Source organism: Histoplasma capsulatum, assembly GCF_000150115.1.
Source record: "Histoplasma capsulatum G186AR genomic scaffold supercont2.10, whole genome shotgun sequence".
Classification (NCBI taxonomy): domain Eukaryota; kingdom Fungi; phylum Ascomycota; class Eurotiomycetes; order Onygenales; family Ajellomycetaceae; genus Histoplasma; species Histoplasma capsulatum.
Window position 1 is genome coordinate 84,721 of NW_025544810.1, and position 19,974 is coordinate 104,694.

Sequence of the window (19,974 nt, forward strand, 5' to 3'; positions counted from 1 at the left end):
GAGTCCGTAGTTTTTGGACAACTCCCAACGACCCCTCCATTAACCGCATTATCTCGTTGTATAGCGCGTCATCTATATAGATATCTAAGATGGCGTCTACTATGAGCGCCTCTGGCAATGTCGGGAACAACAGCTTCAAGGTTTGGGCCTCACAATATCTGCCTTTCCCTCCTAATATTTACTCACTGGGTATAATAGGATAAAGAGAAACCCATGGCCGTGCGGGCCGGCAATATCATGGCAGCTAGAGGTATGTATAACTTATGGCTTATTCGCAATTACTTGCTAAATGTTCTCATAGCTGTTGCCGATGCTATAAGGACGGTATTGCGCCCTTAAACACCCACTCTCAACATAGAACATGGGGCTGACCGAGAAGCAGTCATTGGGTCCAAGAGGGATGGACAAGATGGTAAATTTTAATCACAACATGGTGAATATGATAAGGAACTACTAGGCTGATCTGTAGTAGATTCAAACTGGGAAAGGCGAAACCATAATTGTACGCTCTACGACCTCCCCACTATTATTTATAGGTATTTAACCCAAGCCATAGACGAACGATGGAAACACCATGTTAAAAGACATGGCTGTTATGCACCCCGCTGCAAAAATGTTGGTGGACCTTAGTGCTGCGCAGGATGTGGAAGCTGGCGATGGAACTACGTCTGTCGTTGTTATTGCAGGAAGCTTATTGGGAGCCGCGGATCGATTGTTGGCGAAAGGTGGGATGGGATTCTTCCCTTGTTCATTCACATTCATCCTTATCAGCCGCTGATATCTTTAGCAGGAATACACCCAACTACTATCTCGGAATCTTTCCAGAGAGCCGCCGCCGCCGCAGTTCAGATTCTTCACGACATGTCCCAGCCTATTTCCCTTTCAGATCGAGCAACACTTCTTCAAGCCGCTTCAACGTCGTTGTCCTCGAAAATCGTTTCCCAATATTCAAACCTGCTCGGGCCCATCGCCGTTGACTCCGTGCTAAAAACTATAGATCCTAAAACAGCAGACAACGTTGACCTTCGAAATATCCGTATAGTGAAGAAAGTGGGAGGCACAATTGAAGACAGCGAAATGGTAGATGGTTTGATCCTGAATCAAGGGGTCCTGAAAAGCGCTGGCGGCCCCGTCAGAGTTGAGAAGGCTCGAATTGCATTAATTCAATTTCAACTAAGCCCTCCTAAACCAGATGTACGTCCATATCATTTTCCAGCTCATCATTGAATGCTGACCATGGTCCCAGATGGAAAATCAAATCGTAGTAAATGACTATCGACAGATGGACAAGATCATTAAGGAAGAGCGCATGTATCTTCTAAACATGGTGAAGAAGATTGCCAAAACCAAGTGCAATGTGCTTTTGATTCAAAAATCCATCCTCCGCGATGCCGTTAACGACATCTCTCTCTACTTCCTCTCCCGCGTAAAGATCATGGCTGTAAAGGACATTGAACGTGATGAAGTAGAATTTCTCTGCAAAAGCTTAGGCTGCAAACCCATTGCCAACATCGACTCATTTACGGAAGACAAACTCGGAACCGCAGACTTAATCGAGGAGGTTCAATCTGCCGGATCCCGCTACACCAAGGTGACCGGCATCAAATCAGCAGCTGCAAACCAGACAGTGTCAATTGTGGCCCGTGGTGCAAATAGCCTAGTCCTCGACGAAGTGGAGCGATCCCTCCACGATGCCCTCTGTGTGATCCGATGCCTCGTTAAGAAACGCGCCCTCATTGCTGGCGGCGGTGCACCGGAGATCGAAGTCTCACAAGCCTTAGCAAAACAATCTCGGGCTCTCACAGGCACGGAAGCGATATGCTGGAAAGCTTTCGCCGATGCAATGGAGGTTATCCCTACAACCCTCGCAGAGAATGCCGGATTGAATGGCATAAAGGTCGTTACCGACCTCCGTCACCGACACGCCATGGGAGAGAAGAATGCCGGAGTGAGCATCCGAAGTGGAGGGGTTAAGGACAATATTGCGGACGAGAAGGTGCTGCAGCCGCTGCTCGTGAGCACGAGTGCGATCGAGCTTGCAGCTGAAACAGTGAAGCTGATCCTACGAATTGACGATATTGCGCTCTCTAGGTAAAAGCGAGAAACGCATCTTAATTGGTCAGGTGAATGTTTTCCGGCCTGTCTTCTTGGGAGGGAAATATGGGATACTTAGAGAAAATGTCGAATGACAACGTGTAATTGGAAAAGAGTTGAAAAGCTGTGTTTAATTATCTGATTCATAGAATAAAAAATGCCTCGACCCTTTTTCCCTTGTGGTAGTTTTACTCAGAACTCTCATCCAATATCAAACTTTTCCCTATTGCTCAACATAGCACACTACTGTTGTTCTACCAAGTTTTCTCGACCACTCTGATAAATAAATGAATCCTCGCTGACCATATCCCCAAGTAAGAAGTCATGAAAATCCGCCCCTCGTCCGAGCGAAAACTGTCAATACAGGAGTCCACCCAAAACACTTTCGTTTGTTGAAGTAAGAACTTATAAGATAACTCATTCCAGCGGCCCATACGCAAGCAGAATGTATCCTCGTACACCTTCTTCTCATTTCCCCAGACCAATAAAACGTTGAAATGAATCCATGGCGTCTCTTCTTGTCTTTCATGAACATCTTCTTAACCGAGATATTCTTGCACATACATATGCATAATCACGCTCCGCGAAAAAAGAAAAAAGGGAGAAGAGAAGAAAGAAAGAAACAAAGAACAATACGCGATATATCGTCTAAATAAAGCAAGGGAACCAAGGAGCTCTGTTGTTGTCTGGTGTTTTTCGCGCCAAGCAATCCGAGCAAAGGGATTGCCAAGATTCAGCTAAAAGCGGACAAAAAGTCATACATGAGTTGCACCAGCGTACGTAGTAATCGTTCCGAACAAAAAGGCAAAATGCCATTCTCAAGTGCTTTAGGTTTCATTCCTCCCCCCCCCCCCCCCCCCCCCCACACACCCCCCTCTCCTCCAGTTTCCCCAAAAAAACCCCAGAGAGATACAACGTTGGACGGAAGACATCAGCAAAAAGGAATGAAAATGGCAAGTCATTGTCATCGTCATGCAGAATAGGCCAAAGTAGAAAGAAACGGCCACATCGTCCACACATAACATGGGAAAATAGGGAGAAGTAGAGGGGAAAAAAAGAGAAAGTAGGAAATTAACAAAAACGGCAAACATAAGAAAAGTCGGTGGTCGAATGGTATGATCAAGGAGCAATCCATGCCTAACAGCTATTGCCGAAACTTGCAACGGCTACAGCAACGGCAGGGATAGCGGCGGGAACGGGTCTGTCCCTTTGCTAGTTCTCGAGCTATACCCAAAGTCATCCGATTCGGCATATCAAGGTGGATGAACTCCTCCGAGTCCAGCAACTCTTTGATATGATCGGCAGCTATGCTCGCCATGGCTTCATACATGTCCGCGTCTTGAGAGGTCGCCAGTATTGTATTCATCGCACTCAAAAATCTCTCAATAGACCAGTTGATGCCGAGAACGTGACAGATGCTCTCAATTGCACGCTCTCTAAGCCCCGATATTTCCAAATAATCTGCGATGGCATGCATGTGTAGACGGATGCTTAACAGTGCATCTGGTTCGAGCAGCTAATGTTAGCTGAAGAGTTCGTAAATAATGTTAAAGAGATGCCTACCATCTTGAGAAAACGAGCTATCCCCGGCTTCTATGGTAGTGGCGCTATCCACTTCTTCGCTTTTTAGATCTCCATTGAATTGGCCGGTGTACAGATAGTCAATCATGCGCTTGACAGTCTCAACATCGAAACTGAACAAGTGCATCACTTCCGTCCTCGCTTCCTGGCAGGCTGTCAGAAACGTATAGACTCTAATAGATTTCTCGATTGACGTACTCGAAACTGTCCGTCCATTGCAGCTGCAATAACCGGGGATTGCGTGCACACCACGGCTTTATGAACATAAAAACTCTCGCCCTGACATTCTATTACACAGTCGCTGTACTGCTTGGACGACAACAGTCTCTCCATCCAGCCAGGGGAGGGGGTTTGAAGTGACATTTCGACTAGTTCCGTGACCCAATTAGTCAAGCCTCGCCCTGCTCGATGGCTGTAGTCGGTATCTGGTATATGAGATGATGGTGGGACTGATGACTCGAGGTCGCCCTACTAATCCAGAGAAAAGGATAAAAGGGGATATGTTGTTTGAGTTTTATAATGGTTCATTATAAAAAGATCAACACAACGGCTTTTAACATAACAGAATGAAGAGAAATCGTGAACACCAAGCATTCATTATTCACTGATAGAGCTGTGTTGTGTTGTTTATCTTCTCTTTGAGGTGAAGCAGGCACTTTACTCCTTAAGTGCTTCAACACGCTTCGGAACCTACATTGAGGACATAACACTGGACTGGAGCGGTCCGCGATTTCTTTTCATTTCGTTTGACGACAGCTAGAATTTGAATGTTGTCAATCTCGATGTCGAATTCGTTCTCAAGATTCCACGCTTACAGGACTTGGAAAGTTATCATGTCCTCCACGGGGGGAGGAAGTGTACCTCGGACCGTTACCAGAAAAGGACCGCAAAACTCTCAATGTGTTTTGTTCTGTCAAAACTGCCACAGTTCATGATCCAGCAGTTAGAGCCAATCCTTGGGTATCTATCCGACTGCTCTATCACGCATCGCGACTACACGTAGGCACTTTGCGATGTTGCTGGCATGATTTCAGTCATACTAGTTGTCACCGTCCTAGTACTATAATCCACTATGAAGTCGTGAGACATATTCTTGAGAGACTGAACAGCAGCATTCAAACCGGTTAGCCGGAAATGAAGGCCAAGGAAGATATTGCAATGTCATTTAGCCTGACGCTGAGGGCTTGAGATAATTGTTCGCCGTTGTCGTGGGATGCAGGCAGTTTGACCTAAACAAAGGACAAGCAAAATCGCTAGTACTTTCCAGTGCGTTGGCGCCACAACCATACATGTCGACGGTGTGGTCGAGTGGTAAGACGTCGCGTTGTGGCCGCGCCAGCCTGGGTTCGATTCCCAGCACCGTCAGTTCTTTTGCTCTTGAGGTGTATTTTGCGTTGTTCTTTTGGGTCTACTGAAAGTCCTCCAGGCCCAACTGCCCTTGATCACGATTGAATCGCCTGCTTCGAAAATACGCAAGATCAACTCGCAATCTGCTTATGTATCGAAGAACTGGCGCTTGGCGCGGTTGTCCTCCTCGGAGGATAACATTGCGTGATATTAATCTAGCTAAGCGAGCTAGTGTTAACCTGATCTAACCTTGATGTTGGCTGCTCGGTGCGGTCAAGGTACTGGTTTGCTTGTGCTGGTGGTGGTGGCTATTTATTTCGCTGAGCGGCGATGTGACCGAGCAAGCATCAGCATAGCATTTAGAGGGGGATTCTCATCTGTTGGCAGTGCTTTAGCGCTGACACCGAGACAATCTCCCTCCTTGCGTTTTCCAAGAAAAGTTGAATCAAAATGCCACCAGCCTTTCTAAGCACAGGCACTTAGAAATTGAGTGATTGAGTGATTGGTTCCTGTTGGTCTCTTCAACTAACGCCCATAATTAGAGCCTCGGTAATTTCCACCTGTTCTGCTGCTCTTTTCTATTTTCTCCCATCTGTCAGAAAAATAGTCTCCTTGACGGAGAGATTGTACGGATAAACACGTTTGTTATACACTGAAATATATTGTCTCCTTCTGAATGCGACAAGCACTGTGTACAGCCGTATGGGTATAGATGCTAACCATGCTACAAAATATAATTATGTGATTGGGTTGGCTTTTTCTTTCAAATTTTTTCAATTGAGAAGTCCGACTCCGCCCTACGGATGTAGCCTCTCCTTTTGAAGATGACAACCAAGGGCGGAGCAGAGCAGTTGAAGGCTTAATGACCCCCCCCCCCTGCTGAGCACTGGCCTCGGCCAAAGCCACGGCGCAAGAATATGCAATTTTGAGTAATTGACGAACAAGGTTGCAAACGCTCTTAAGTTTTTATTTTTTTAGAACCAGCCTTAGAAGCTGTACATTGACATTTTGCCTTGTACTCTTCGTAATGAGCAACCTGACAACAACTGCAGAGTCCTTTTCCGCAGTTCGCGCATCGCCGGCGTCGTTAACGAATCCTTCTCATTTCCACTCCCGCTCTCCACCGCTGCTAACATCTCTTCCGCTCTCTTTCTTGCCAATCTCAACACCTGCTGTTCGCCCAAACTAATGTGCACTACCACCCATACATTCCCCTTTGAAGGATAGACACCCTCTCTCTGCAACTCATTCTTCTAACTTTTTCAGTTGAGTCCTGAAACTATTTAGAAGACCACAGAACAATTCTACCAGAGACTGCAGAACTTTCATCTCATTTGAACCACTGATTTTCTCATCTTTAAAATCAATTTGTCAACGTGCTATGGTGTTGGTTGAGATTCAATTCATCTGACCACTGAATATGAAGGTATTGAAAAACATTTTTCAGTTAGCAGATCAGTGAGAGTGAGAGAGATGATAAAGATCAAATTGAGTTCAGCTGATCCTCAGACCTTATGCTTTAGCTCAAAAAATGGCATCGTGAATGTGTTTCAAGAATAAGTTCATAGTTGTCATTAGGATTACTGAGTATGACAAAGTTATAGAGATGTAAAAGGTGATTATTTGAAATAGATCTGTAATGGATTAAGTTATTAACATCTGAAAGAATACTCTTCAGATAAGTGCCCAAATCGATAACATCAGAAAGCAAGATAGTGAACATACCTTATGTTCAGCTTTGTAGTCTTTCCCCACAAGGACATTTCCAGACAAGGGATTGTAGGTGTAACACTGTTTCAGGCAGTACAAAATCCATCACGCGACTCCACATGGTGCAAAGTGCCCATTTGTACTAAAGGGCAGAAAGAAGTGTCAGTTTGTCGATTCACAATATCCATCACACGCGTATACTGCCTGCATCTTCGATGGTGAATTTGCTGAGTGGAAAAAGATCTCGATGCCGGGCAAGCAGTGGCATGACTAATGCTCTGTAATTGCCCTGGAGGTATCGCCTCGGCTGCTTTGTTATGGCGTACAGTGGAGTTTAAGTACAAACTTCTAACTCATCCTCTGTAAAGTAGATGCTTGAAAAGTAGCTCATAGATAGTGCTGTCAAATGGCTTCACAGGCCATTGTATCCTGACTCGCGCGATCAGACAAGAAGAATATACATAGCCAAGATGCCATCAACAGACAAGGGTGGCTGCATAGAGCGATGGGCTGGCCAAGAAGGGAATCAGCATATACATGTTCAACTATCCAGAGAACATCAGATGGAATGGTTTGAATCCTTTCTCCTACCTTGAAATGTTGCAGCGTTCTGACACCACACCCAATGACCGGGAAATTGGCAAGCTCCAGGGCGACCGAGCCTATGACTCTAGACTATTTTAGCCAACCTTCCATGGAATCAGATCAGAGCGTGTGCAGCTGTTATTGCGTATGACCTTTTTGGTCGAGTGGTTAACCTTGCCTGCCCGTGCCTGGCTGATCATTACATCCAGCTGTTTGAAAATCCTGCTTTCTTTAATATTCTGTAGTATATACTTCTTTAAATCGGATGTTTCATCTGACAGCCAGATTATATTGAGAATGGATAAAAACTTGATGGAATTGCATCAATTACATGTATTGAGCCTACATCTGTAGTTCAAACTAGGTACCCTGGGCTTCCTAGTACAGACTAGCGTCCCTATTGTTCTAATGATCACGTGATATAGTTTGTCGGCCTTGGCATCCAACTTTCTCCTTCCTTCACGTTTTGGATACTGGGACATTGCACCCATCGGATTTCCCTTTCATTTGTAGTAAACTTGCGCCTAGCTCATAACCAACTTTATTCGGATAGCTCATATATCGAATTGGGCCACCATCGCCCAGATTATTTCCCACCTCCCGAAAATGCTATGCCAACGCTGCAGAACGAGCCTCCTCTGCCGTCTACCTTTCCGCCAACAAGGCTCTACCTCCCTCCAGGCATCACGATGCGCAACTCTCGTCCCATACAGACAGAGTCTTCGCCATTATAGCGCACCTGCTTCCGATAACCCTTCATCACCCCAGTCATCGTCTACCCCATCAATTGCCCTCCCATCAGTTGCGCCTCCGTCCTTAAGTGCACCCGTGACACTTACGAGAAATGAGCCACCGCGTGTTATGAGCGGCACCCCGGCAGGTACCAAACTTAAAGGCATGAACTACATGAAAAATAAACCCGAGGTTTTTGCCCTGGAAGATCATGAATATCCGGATTGGCTGTGGGGCCTGCTTGACGAGGCAAAGGCAAGGTCAAAAGCAGACGGAAGTGCACATCTTTCCAGTAAGTTCATGATATTACGGCTGTCCCACCCACACCGTTTTCATCTTTGTATCCTTTTAGTATAATCTTCTAACCGCCGATGGAATAGCCATGAATAAAAAGCAACGTCTCCGTCACGAAAGAAAGATGGCAGCTCTTGCAGCTTCTCAACCACGTAAAATTCCACTTCATGAACAAGCTATCGATATCACTCCAGCAGACGCAGTCCCGCAAGCCCAATCCCCGGAATTCCTAGAAACGGCGAAATCCAGCATCGATACATGCTCGCAAATCACCAAGAGTGCTAGGGAGGCCCGACGAAAGAGCATCAAGGAAGCTAACTTCCTACGCGGAATGTAAAAGTTGGGCTGAAGCGATGATCAATGTTAAAAGGTCATTTGTTTCTGCCAATAGAGATGGAGTGGTGTCACAGTCAGACTTGTATCCTTCCTTTGTTACCTTGCGTGTAAGCAATGCATGGTTTAAATAGAGTTTATATTTTTGTATATACAAAATGAAGAAGGGGAAGCTTCTTTGCATCTTATTGCTATTTTTCCCATTTTCCAATAGCGATGTAAAGGGCCTTTTAAGCCATGAAATGCGACTGAGAACTCTACTATAGTACTCACTTTATTCGCTTCTCTGCCTAGTTGATACAGTTCATTGTCGATTATATGTTTCATTTTCCAATCCGTTCCCTCATTAAAGACGACGCACGCAGAAAACGAAGGGAGAAAAAGGAAACAGGGTGATTGATATATTTATACCCGCAGGTCAGCTGTTATTTACACTCAATCGTGATTTTAAAAAATATAATCATGCTTCACTCGTTACGCTCGCTACGGCCAGTTACATAAGCATAAATATACTGCGTAGAGCCTCTACTAAGATGTGACAGTAGAGAACAACATGCATAAAGAAGAATATAAACAATTGAGGGGTATTAATTCATATTACTGATGGATATTGCTAGATATATAGTGTGATCTATGCTGAAGCTTCATATCATCGATAGATATCCATACCGTCTATAGATATCATCACCGGATATTGCACGTAGTTGGCAAGAAAGGTAGGCAGGTAGATTGGTGAATGGATGGGAGAGTAATCTGTATATCTCACTAACATTAGCACGAAATCTCCACATAGCAGCTCCTCGATATCATTCATCTTCATAAAGTAATATCTCAATTAAGATACATCATCAAAGTCTTTGAGAAGGGGGTGTAGAAGGCAGAGGTTGCTTATATTTATAGAATATAATGTGTCGGATGCAGGAACACAAGCTGTACTCTACAGAGCATCTTCTTCACTCACTTAGGAGATTCATCTTAATTCCAACATTTTCAATTCTCTTGATCTTGCGATGAATCTCCTGCGAGTGGCTAAGTGTCATCGATCACGATAGTTCTCCAAACAGGGTACCACAGTTCATCCTCCCTCGTCTCTTTGACACCAATCCACCAGCTATCCTGGTCCTAAAACGTGCTTTTGAACTATGGTCATGAGTTGGTCTAGCATGGTATGGGACCGTTCACTCAAAGAGAGGTTCATGAGGCTTATGATATATACCTCCTACTGAGTTTTTTCAAAGATCAAGAGCTGTGTGGTGGTTATCGTGCTCATCACGCGTTGGTTTTGGGCTAAATACTCGATGTTTCTGTCTTAGCTCGTGACCCTTCCTCTCGGATGGAAAATGTTGGGATTTCAAAAACTAAAGTTCGGGTTTAACCCGAATATCCTGCATGACATCTTGGCCCTTTATACATTGTATACAATTTAGCTCCCCTCGCATGCTGAGATACATTTCTCCATCTTACATTGTATCTTGTTCCCTGTCTCCAGAGAGAACGCATGTGGCGAGTTGCAGAAATAAACCAGAACGAGGATGATAGTTGCTAGCACATTGTTGTTGAAACCAACGAAACCAACAAGTTTGTTGCAGTGAGAAACGGGGAAACCCGCCCCTAGCAGCGGTTTAAAACAGAAATGAAGCTGACATTCGAACTTGTTCAATGTGGGCTTGTTGTTCTGAGCAAAACAGCCGTCGGCGATGCTAAATTAGGTGCAACGCGCCAACGACTTTCTCTCCCTGGCGCTTCGAGCATGAAAATTGGCCCCTGGCTGATCACGTTCTAGCCCCATGATTCAGCAAAAGCTCAAAAGGATAAGAGCCTGTGAACCAGGCAGAAATTGACACATTTCAGCAGGAAAAAAGAGCATATGCACTTAGGAAGTAAGTTTATGACTCCATCGCTCCCATACGCTTCGAATATACCAAGTTTTGATGCTTGTACGCCGTATGTGAAAATATCAATGATAAAGCACAGAGCCGGGTTGAAATACGGTGAGATTTTGGGCAGACATTCGGCATCGAGACTCGAGAGAAAGCCTTGAGCCTGAACTGTCCAAGCACCCTCACATTGAGGAGTTGTGACCCTGTTTAATCTTATCACTCAGATGTAACTGGTCACCGTCGACAAGGGTTCCGGTTAGCACTTCGAACAAGTACAGATACTGTATTGAAAACATTCTGTCAACCCTTGCCTCGCTGCGATTCGCTTCGAAAACGCTACTTGCCGGGAAATTACTCTCCGGTAGAAAATGGACCCCCAATACCCAACAGCAGTTGACTGGTGATAGGTTTGACTGGCTTGAAACATGCGAGGCACATCATCTTTTGTTGGCCAAGCTCAGCGCTTACTGCTTCGAAAATGACATATTTGACAGTTAACAGGCTTAAGAAAGCCACACGGAGTATTAGCACAGTCGTTAGATTATGAGTCTTGGCCATTCTTGAATTCTCCATCATCGCCGGATTTAAAGAGCATCGCTGGCCCCTCTCGAATACTCGTTGGCCACTCCGCTCCTTTGGAACCGTAATATTCTTCCCAGAAGTCCCATCTTTGGGTAATTTTGCCCTCACACTCCTTTCTTATCTCCTGCTGGAATTAGATTCTGGCATACATTCTTTTTCATTTGCGAGAACAGCAATTTGGAAGGGCTGCGTGTATAGATTATATATAGATATCTGTCGCGTAATCGCATTGCTCCCCGTGGTCACCGACGTGGATTCTGCTCAGATTTCCAACACATTCGCCCGGCAGAGGTTCTCATACCTGCCCACCAAATTTGCATGAGAGCCGGCCTCTTATATCAACAATGCGTTTACTTGTCGTCCTAGCGGCGACGATCTCGCCGGCATTGGCATTTTGGCGTTTGCCATGTCGCGGTCGTGTGGGACTGGGTCCTATCGATCCTATTGTCAACCCTGGCAAACGCTCCAGTCACGTTCATGCGCTTCATGGAGCTGGAAGTACGTGCCCCTTTCCTCCATCCCCTTTCGAGTGTGCATCAAGTTTCTAATACATCCTAGATCTTGGCTTGACCAATACATATGAGCAGCTCAGGGAATCTGAATGCACGTCTTGTGAAGTTCTGGAAGATATGTCTCTATACTGGGCGCCCGCATTGTATTTTGAGCATCCAGACAAATCCACAGAGCTGCTTAACCAGGTTGGCGGTATGCTGGTGTAGGTTCCCTGCTTAAAATTCTTGTCACTTTGGTCCACGCTGAGACCCAGTAGGTACTACCTTCAACGGAACGAGCCTAAAGAGAAAGTCCATGCGTTTCCTCCCGGTCTGAGAATGGTTGCTGGCAACACCTTCCAACGTAACTATACGGACGCTCAGAAGAACATTGGGTTTACTTGCTTGAACTATGACAAACAACCCAAACCTTACCCCATTCCTCACACGTTGCCTGATAAAAATTATATTGACACCAATTGCAAGCACGGAGTTCGTGCCGAACTCTTCTTCCCTTCTTGTTGGGATGGAGTGCGGACTGATTCTCCAAATCATAAAGACCATATGGCCTATCCAAGCCGCATTGACAATGGTTTCTGTCCTCCCGGTTACCCCATCCGTCTGGTATCTATATTTTTTGAGACGATTTGGGATACCAGCGCTTATAAAGGGAAGCCTGGAAGATTTGTCTTCTCCAACGGTGACCCAACAGGTTATGGCTATCACGGCGATTTCATGAATGGCTGGGATGAAAAATTCCTGCAGAAGGCAGTGGACGAATGCACCAGCAATTCTGGAACTGTGCAGGATTGTAAACAGTTCACTCTTCAGAAAGATGATGTGCAGAACAAGTGCAAGATGCGCACTCCATCAATACTTGAGGGTGAGACCTTCACCCGGCGCGCGAATGGACTGCCAGAAAATGTTCCCATTTCGGACGGCCCGGGTTCCACACAACCGGGCACCCCGCCCCCAGAAACCAAACCACCGACTGGTGAGGATCCCAGCGACAAGCCTGGCAACAAACCACCAACCGATGACAAGCCGGGCAACAAACCGCCCACTGACGACAAGCCGGGCAACAAACCGCCCACTGACGACAAGCCTGGCAACAAACCACCAACCGACGACAAGCCGGGCAACAAACCGCCCACTGACGACAAGGGCAACAAACCACCAACCGACGACAAGCCCGGCAATAAGCCACCCACTGATGACAAGCCCGGCAATAAGCCGCCCACTGACGACAAGCCCGACAACGAGCCACCAACTGACGAGACACCAGGCAACCAACCTCCCCCCGAAGACCACGAGCCTGGTTGCGAGACACCAACCGGGTATCCCGAAACCGAACTACCCACGCCCACCAACCCACCCGTCGTTAAACCAGTCGACCCACAACCCACCGAGGTGCCTCCACCCGGGGTGACTGATGCCCCCGACGGCGAGTGTCCCGCTGGGGAAATAGTGGCAACGAGCTGGTCCACCAACGGCAACTCAGTGTACAAGATTAACTATTATCAGCAAACCGTTATAGAGACCATCACAGCAGCGGCAGCTGCTACCGCACCTGCTCAGGCCCATGCCCGCATGCATAAGAGACGCTTCCACCATCACTAGTTTAAAGCCTTTGTAGTTTGATAACTCTTTTGTATTTTTTGTCCTTTCAATTCTTGAGGCCTGTGCTACCTTGTCTCCTAGCCTGATTGCTTGTAGATTGGTTCGATAAACTGCAAATACTTTGTCAATAGTGAACATGCTAGTTACGATAATCGGGCCAGCTCTCTCATTTAAAAAAAAAAAAAAAGGGAATGGGAAAAGAAGGCACACTGACATCAGGTCACATTACAATTCTTCATTTCGTGTATTTATTTAGCACCAATTTTGGGGTTTGAATTTCCTGATATCATGGCTGATTTCATCACAGCTCTGTGTTTCTGCGTTGATTTTGTCACTTTGTTTCCTTGGTTTATCTTTTCGTTCCTGAAATTCTTCACTGTATATATTGAGAGTTTCTTTGCAGGAATATTCCGTGAAACAGCTTCGAACAGATTACTGCATGCAACAAAGGAATGTTAACAGTGATGAACTGCCATTTTCTCCTTTCCCTTTATAAGGCGTAGTAACACCGGTACTCCGTAAAGCGCTGGAAACGTGAAACCAAAACAAGGGCAAAAGGCCATTTGTAAAATACCAATGCAATTAGTTAAAACGTGAAGGTTTTTGCGCCACACGAAGCTGAGCAGATAAATTGAGGGGAAATATGAAGGATAAAAGAACACAGAAAAATATTACGACGTTGTCTAGTAGTTTGCAATTTTGTATGCCCATATTCCTCGCACGCAGGGCCAAGCTGTATGTGGTTGGCATTTGACACAGCTAGCATTCACGGCGGGAAAGCACAAAACGAATTACTCTTCGGATAGAATGAGGGACGCATCGCACGGTATGTGAAGCAGAAGCAGCCCAATCTTTATCCGGATATCCAATTGACACTCGTGAGTAGGGTGTGGCTTTCCTTTTTATCGAATCCAAACAATATCATTGGAGTATATGTTATGACTATATTTTATCATACCATTGGAGGTGGGAACGCGGGGCGTAATGGACGTCCATGGAACGCACAGGAGAACGACTCCAATATAATAATAAAGACACGGGGGTGGTATTTATAATTTTCCGTCTCTTTGGGTGGGTTATGACTTTGGAGGTCCCCTCCCAGTTTGATTTTTCAGTTCTTCACGGAACAACTCGAAAAAGCGTTTGAAGCTGCCTTCTGGTTCTATTTGTTGGAAAGGAAGAAAGTAAGTAAATAGTGTTTTTCTTTTTGCTTGATTTCCATGGGGGTATTTTCAACGGGGTGGAAAAAGCTCACTATCGATATTGGTGCCTCCCATATCCTCCGGAGATTTCCCATACCGAATCTCCTGAACTTTCTTGTGCACTTGCCTCACAGTTCTGTGGAACGCAGGGCTCGATAAAAGCTAGGGTGCACAGGAAAAGGAGAAGAAAATGTGTTAGACGTAGCACGAGATGTGCTTGATCGCACTGGATATGCATTGGCGAGACGGGCTATGGGCAGCTTACCCTTGCAGTGAGCCAAACCTGATAAATGGGGGGAAATAGAACAAGAACAACCCCAGGTCAGCGAGGCGCCATATTAGTGAGGGAAATGCCTTGTGCATAGTTGACAAACTTGACATACCTCAAGGAAACGGAGCCACATGCTGTGTTTTGTGCAGTGAAACTGTTCCAGCTGCCATCCAGCGAGGTGATGCTTCTCCTTACATGTGGTTGTAGCGTGGGGCTTAAAACGCGTTTGCAGAAACCTCAGGAAGCAGGCTTCGTGAGACTACGCCGACAGATTGTCGATCGATCGATGATTGCGGATTGCTCCGAAGTTGGCGGTGAGTGGTTGGTGTTGCCCGTCTGGCGCCAGAAAGCCAGTGGCGCGTCTAAGCAACAGCTGCAACCCAAAGCCACGAGGGTGGAAACTCTGAGGGAAAGTCAAAGTCGTAGTAGTATTTTATATAAATTGAACTCCCACTCACTCGTCACTCACTCGCTCGCTCACTCACAATAAACCTGCTTTTCATGACGAATCTTCGCCTTCTAACCTCCTAATCACTCTCGTGTGCCGTTTGACTGAAATTGTGCTATATATAATCAATCGATGACGGCCTGCCACGAGTAACTAAGCCAGCTGCCATCCCTGATCCCATTTGCAAACCTTTCAACACCATATCCCTTGAGAATCAACTACCCATAACAACATATTTAATAGGTAAATTGCTGGCCATATACCTAGATATAAAGGGCGATTTGGATTGAGTGTTACTGAACTCCAATTCCAAACGACTCCCGCCTTGGATTACGCAGCACAAAAAGTGGATCGTTTGGCGAACGAGATCACTGATTGACGAACACTGACGTAAGAGCATGTTTAAATGCTATCTAACTAGCTAATGTGCGTTCCTATTGCCATTCATTTTGCCTCTTGTTTGTGACTTCGGTGTTTTCATTTCACCATCGCCATTCGAAGGCAACCATCAATACTGTCGCCGGCCTGGACTCGCTTGGGCGAGTGGACAACGATCCTGGCACCACAAGCCGCAGTGAACAGCTCTGATAGCTGTCCTAGCCCCGGGGCGTTGGATGCCGCATTTCCAACTTCAACAGCGGGCTCTGGTGCTTCTCCGAAAACTGCCAACAATTCCTCCACCTCCCTCCCATACCACCAAGGTAGTTGTTCGCGCAGCAACTCTAGACACCGCACGCCCAAGAAGGTACGAGATCTCCTCGGGCAAGCCAAATCACTTCGACGTAAAGCGGCTGCGAAGATGTCAGAGGCTCATTTCCAACCATCATTGATGAAGCGTTCACGCTCGGTGGGTAGTGGGGCTTCGGGACAGCGGGCGTCGATGTCAGAGGAAGAAGACGATGATAAAGAGGAGGATGGTAGCATGTCGACTGAGGATAGCACGGATAAACAGGATATTCCACCTTTTTTAAATTCCTCACCTGCAGGTTAGTTATAGAAACATTGGAATTGTATATCAACGGACTAATATTTATTTTTGCTGCTCGGATAGAAATACACCAGAAATTCAACGAAATTGACATTCTCCAGGCTGCTCGTTTGTCCGGAGCCCGGGAATCAGCTGCGGGGAATGAATCGCAGAAATGGGTGTTGGAAAATCGCCCGGAAATTCTACCAAGGAATCGGTACATCAACATACAAGTGTGGTCACATTCTCGGATCCATCTTAAAGTACCAGATGGGGAGTGCGACTTTATCAACGCATCGCCGATTTCTTTGAGCCACTCTAAAACCGGAAGTCCTGCTCGCTATATTGCTGCACAGGTAAATATTGATACCCATGCCGTTTTCTAATTATTATTCGGTGAAAAGTGCAAGAGGGCGCTAATGCTTTCCACCAGGGTCCAAAGACTGACTACATAGAACACTTTTGGAATATGGTGTTTCATGAAAGCGGGGACTTTGCAGTTGTCATTATGCTTACTCAAAGCTACGAACAAGGCAAAGAGAAATGTGCGCCATATTTCCCATTGAGCATGGAAAACCCCATTTTTCACTTTCACCATGCCCTATCAGATCCATTTATAGATCGTAAGGGTAAAGACCAGGCGGATAAATCCGTTGCTGGAAAGGTGACCCTCCTGGAATATACCTACGACCAGAAATGTCGCTCTGAGATTCGCAAACTCGAACTTAACCTTGGATCTCAAACCAAGGTTGTCTGGCATTATCTATTTGCTGGGTGGTCTGATTATATGAAACCAGAGGGGAAAGACCGTGATGCTCTCATCGAGCTAGCCAAAGTTTCGGCGGAAAGGGCGGGCTCGCTGGAAAATCCTCGCATTGTACACTGTAGTGCCGGTGTAGGCCGCACAGGCACGTTCATAACCATCGATCACCTGTTAAGGGAGATGCAGACAGGAAACCTATTGGAGATAACCAGCGGCGCAGATCCGATTTTCGATACGGTGAATCTCCTCCGCGAACAGCGGATGTCCATGGTCTATACTGAAATGCAATACCAGTTTCTTTACGATATTCTCAAAGAACAAGCTCTCAATTTCCCTGGCCAGGATAATATACCTGGCAAGAAAGCGAAGTCCTCCGGATCACGCTCGCAGAAGATGGCAAAGTATTCTGACGATAGCGCGTTTGAACCTACACAAAAGGAAGAGCTTATTCCAATTATTGATTTTATCCCTACCCCAGGCGCAAGTTAGAGGTCTGGAGGCTCGCTGCCATATTTATTTGGATACGAAAAATTATGCGCCCATGTTTCTTAAATGATTCTGCTTTATCTATATATTTGCCGTTTAAATACACTTTCCACTTACATTGTCCATTCCCTTTCTCTCCGGCCCTTCTATTATCGATATCTTGCTTTTCTTTTAATCGATGGTGTGGATTACCAAGTTATCAATGATTTAATTATGATATTGCATGTTTTCCATCTTGCATCCACCTCATTCTCCCCCTCTTTTTTCTTGGGAAACCTCCCTGCCTTTTATCATCATGAGGCTCTCCCTTTTTTCTTGGACGTATTTAAAGCTTTGTGTATGACCTGCATGCATTTGGGATTTTGATAGAGGACTAGTGACTCTGACGAATTTCATGGGAAGAATGGTTTCCCTCTCCTGTGCTGTGGTTTTGCTTCTTGCTTTCTGATTAAACTTACATTTCCTACATAATTCATAATTCATCTTTTGTGCGCGTCTAACATCAAATACAGACATTGACTGGCTGGACCTCGTTCCTTGTGTTTGATCTTCCGCTGTGCTTGACGCCCAATTACCTGTTTATTTGTTGAGTTGTATAGTAACTTTCTTCAACGTTGAGAAAGCCAAAAGAGCGAACTTAATATATTTAAAAACAGTCTTGAAGATCTATTCAATATTAATTTCATGATGTAAATTATTCTTAGGCGTAAATTATATCCCCACAGGCTCCATCTTATCCCACATGTTTAACATTTTGTTCGCAATATGCATTGATGCACACGCGAGGGCATCAGTTGGGAGGAAAATAAAAACAACCCGTAATTACCTACCGTTATCCGATATATATGGATATATATACATTTTCATAAATTGCAATTCGTAAAGTCCAATCAACATAGAAGAATGAATAAAACCAAAAGTACAATAACAGGACTGGGACAGGGGGAAGTGTGGGAACGATAAGAATAATACAATCATTGGTCATAAGCGTAATATCACCAATTATACAAACCGGATGCTAAAGTAAGTGTTCCGAGTGAAGGGCTAGATGGGCAGAAATAGTAAAGTGATCGTAAGCGTGGGAAAAAAGCATAGATAAAACAGAAATAAACAAACGAAAAAAGGCCACGATATGTAACTCCCTTCCCGTCGCAGGATATTGTCAGACTTTCCGTCCGTCGATTTTCGCTTTCCTTCTTTGTTGTGTATGAAAGATAAAAAAAAAAAAAAAGTTCTCATCCAGTCAAATCAAATCTATCCGCCAACCGAATAAATCACGAAATCGGAATTGAAACAATCAACCGATCAAGCAGGCAGTATCTTCCGCGCATCCTCAACACCGTCATTTCCCGAACTATTCGGGGGAGTTCGTTGTCCATCATCTTCCGCACCTGTTTTCGTCGTCTGCATGTCGTCAGCCCCTTCCTCCCAATTATCCACCGCATTCTCATCCCAATTGTCCACCTCTTGCTCCAGTGACAGTGGTCCCATCGTGACACCCGTTTCTTGCGGACCAAGCCCTCCATGATCCCCGTTCTCCGAATGAACGCCTCCCAGCTCAACATCTTCGCCTGCCCCGTTCAACACATTGCCAAATCGAGCCTTGCGCCGCCGTTCCAACATCCGTTTGTGATACCATGTACATAGGCTGACAGCACATAAGCTGCCGACGATATTTGAGAGGACATCGAAGGGGTCGAAGGAACGGCCGTTGGGGAGGAGTGCTTGAACGAGCTCCGAGCCGATTCCAAGACACATTGTACAGACGATGATGGTTAGGTGGAGGGTGCGTCTGCGCGTGGTGTCTAGGACCCAGTAAAAGGTGAGGGAGAGCAAGAAGAAGGTCACTAGGTGGAGGACTTTGTCGTTGGGTTGGAGAGAAGGTATGGTGGAGACAGGTAATTTATTCTTGCCATTTCCGCCTGGAGATGCATTGTTGCTGCGTGGAAGGAGGCCGATGTAAGCGGATAGGAGACAGAGGAGAGCAAATGAGGCTGGATTCCATTGAGGTTTGTTAGAAATGAGCAGAGTAAGAAAAAGCTTTGGGGTATATAAGATGCGCGCGTAGCCTAGCCGGATCTCCATATTGAATACGTACCAGCAAATGGGTAACGTATCCGCAGCATGGCGGCTGTTTAATGATATGGAATTGATTTGAAGAATAACAAAATTCTCGTGGATGTACGTTTCCCACTCTATGGTAGAGTGGCTTCGGGGAGAGCTTCTAGTCTGGGGAAATTGCAGGTGAAATGGGGCGTGACGTTTTTAGTGACCAGATGATAGCTTGTTAGAAACCTGGGCGGCCATATCTTTCTGATGAAAATTGGGATGAGATGAACAGAAAGAAGCTCCGTCTCTACCGTAGTAGAGATGCGATAATATAGCTAAGTCTATAAAATAGTGATATTTTCTTGTCTGCGGTGCCTTGTTTGGTGTCGTTTTTGGGGTCCTTGGAAGCTTTCTAGGGTGGTCTCCAGGTCCCGTGACCCGCGCCGATGCTGATATTAGCTGAGCAACTTCACGTCTTGTTACCTCCGCAAGAATCTCCACCAAAGAAGCCGGGTCGTCTGCCATCGATAACGCGACAC

At 45.7% G+C, this 19,974-nt stretch overlaps 10 protein-coding genes and 1 non-coding gene across 11 annotated transcripts; 6 read left to right on the plus strand and 5 right to left on the minus strand.

Moving 5' to 3' along the window:
* Window positions 1-23: 23 nt before the first annotated feature.
* HCBG_06675 (T-complex protein 1 subunit delta) lies at window positions 24-2,334 on the plus strand (the record flags this gene model as incomplete). Its single annotated transcript, XM_045433724.1, has 8 exons — window positions 24-140; window positions 199-250; window positions 302-324; window positions 383-412; window positions 473-502; window positions 557-725; window positions 791-1,194; window positions 1,247-2,334. The coding sequence occupies 8 exons, from the start codon at window positions 90-92 to the stop codon at window positions 2,093-2,095; spliced, it is 1,608 nt and encodes a 535-aa protein (XP_045285205.1).
* A 904-nt stretch (window positions 2,335-3,238) lies between these two features.
* HCBG_06676 (uncharacterized protein) lies at window positions 3,239-3,891 on the minus strand (the record flags this gene model as incomplete). Its single annotated transcript, XM_045433725.1, has 3 exons — window positions 3,239-3,597; window positions 3,658-3,820; window positions 3,874-3,891. 3 exons carry the CDS (start codon window positions 3,889-3,891, stop codon window positions 3,239-3,241), a joined length of 540 nt encoding a protein of 179 aa, XP_045285206.1.
* Window positions 3,892-4,606: 715 nt separating this feature from the next.
* On the plus strand, window positions 4,607-5,230 carry HCBG_06677 (uncharacterized protein; the record flags this gene model as incomplete). Its single annotated transcript, XM_045433726.1, has 3 exons — window positions 4,607-4,674; window positions 4,895-5,036; window positions 5,102-5,230. The coding sequence occupies 3 exons, from the start codon at window positions 4,607-4,609 to the stop codon at window positions 5,228-5,230; spliced, it is 339 nt and encodes a 112-aa protein (XP_045285207.1).
* HCBG_11058 lies at window positions 4,970-5,040 on the plus strand. The gene has a single exon. It is a non-coding gene; the product is annotated as a tRNA-His (tRNA).
* Window positions 5,231-6,541: 1,311 nt separating the features above from the next.
* Window positions 6,542-6,785, minus strand: HCBG_06678 (uncharacterized protein; the record flags this gene model as incomplete). Its single annotated transcript, XM_045433727.1, has 2 exons — window positions 6,542-6,656; window positions 6,748-6,785. The coding sequence occupies 2 exons, from the start codon at window positions 6,783-6,785 to the stop codon at window positions 6,542-6,544; spliced, it is 153 nt and encodes a 50-aa protein (XP_045285208.1).
* A 1,094-nt stretch (window positions 6,786-7,879) lies between these two features.
* HCBG_06679 (mitochondrial 54S ribosomal protein YmL37) lies at window positions 7,880-8,752 on the plus strand (the record flags this gene model as incomplete). The annotated part of the gene is made up of 2 exons (XM_045433728.1): window positions 7,880-8,341; window positions 8,430-8,752. 2 exons carry the CDS (start codon window positions 7,924-7,926, stop codon window positions 8,678-8,680), a joined length of 669 nt encoding a protein of 222 aa, XP_045285209.1.
* Window positions 8,753-10,376: 1,624 nt separating this feature from the next.
* On the minus strand, window positions 10,377-11,114 carry HCBG_06680 (uncharacterized protein; the record flags this gene model as incomplete). Its single annotated transcript, XM_045433729.1, has 3 exons — window positions 10,377-10,444; window positions 10,599-10,759; window positions 10,912-11,114. 3 exons carry the CDS (start codon window positions 11,112-11,114, stop codon window positions 10,377-10,379), a joined length of 432 nt encoding a protein of 143 aa, XP_045285210.1.
* Window positions 11,115-11,482: 368 nt separating this feature from the next.
* Window positions 11,483-13,249, plus strand: HCBG_06681 (WSC domain-containing protein; the record flags this gene model as incomplete). The annotated part of the gene is made up of 3 exons (XM_045433730.1): window positions 11,483-11,636; window positions 11,697-11,853; window positions 11,908-13,249. 3 exons carry the CDS (start codon window positions 11,483-11,485, stop codon window positions 13,247-13,249), a joined length of 1,653 nt encoding a protein of 550 aa, XP_045285211.1.
* A 216-nt stretch (window positions 13,250-13,465) lies between these two features.
* Window positions 13,466-15,034, minus strand: HCBG_06682 (uncharacterized protein; the record flags this gene model as incomplete). The annotated part of the gene is made up of 4 exons (XM_045433731.1): window positions 13,466-14,411; window positions 14,505-14,613; window positions 14,717-14,734; window positions 14,835-15,034. 4 exons carry the CDS (start codon window positions 14,853-14,855, stop codon window positions 14,326-14,328), a joined length of 234 nt encoding a protein of 77 aa, XP_045285212.1.
* Window positions 15,035-15,302: 268 nt separating this feature from the next.
* HCBG_06683 (protein-tyrosine phosphatase) lies at window positions 15,303-17,389 on the plus strand (the record flags this gene model as incomplete). The annotated part of the gene is made up of 4 exons (XM_045433732.1): window positions 15,303-15,319; window positions 15,771-16,156; window positions 16,222-16,493; window positions 16,571-17,389. The coding sequence occupies 4 exons, from the start codon at window positions 15,303-15,305 to the stop codon at window positions 17,387-17,389; spliced, it is 1,494 nt and encodes a 497-aa protein (XP_045285213.1).
* A 949-nt stretch (window positions 17,390-18,338) lies between these two features.
* Window positions 18,339-19,797, minus strand: HCBG_06684 (uncharacterized protein; the record flags this gene model as incomplete). Its single annotated transcript, XM_045433733.1, has 2 exons — window positions 18,339-19,380; window positions 19,485-19,797. The coding sequence occupies 2 exons, from the start codon at window positions 19,510-19,512 to the stop codon at window positions 18,692-18,694; spliced, it is 717 nt and encodes a 238-aa protein (XP_045285214.1).
* Between the last annotated feature and the right edge of the window lie 177 nt (window positions 19,798-19,974).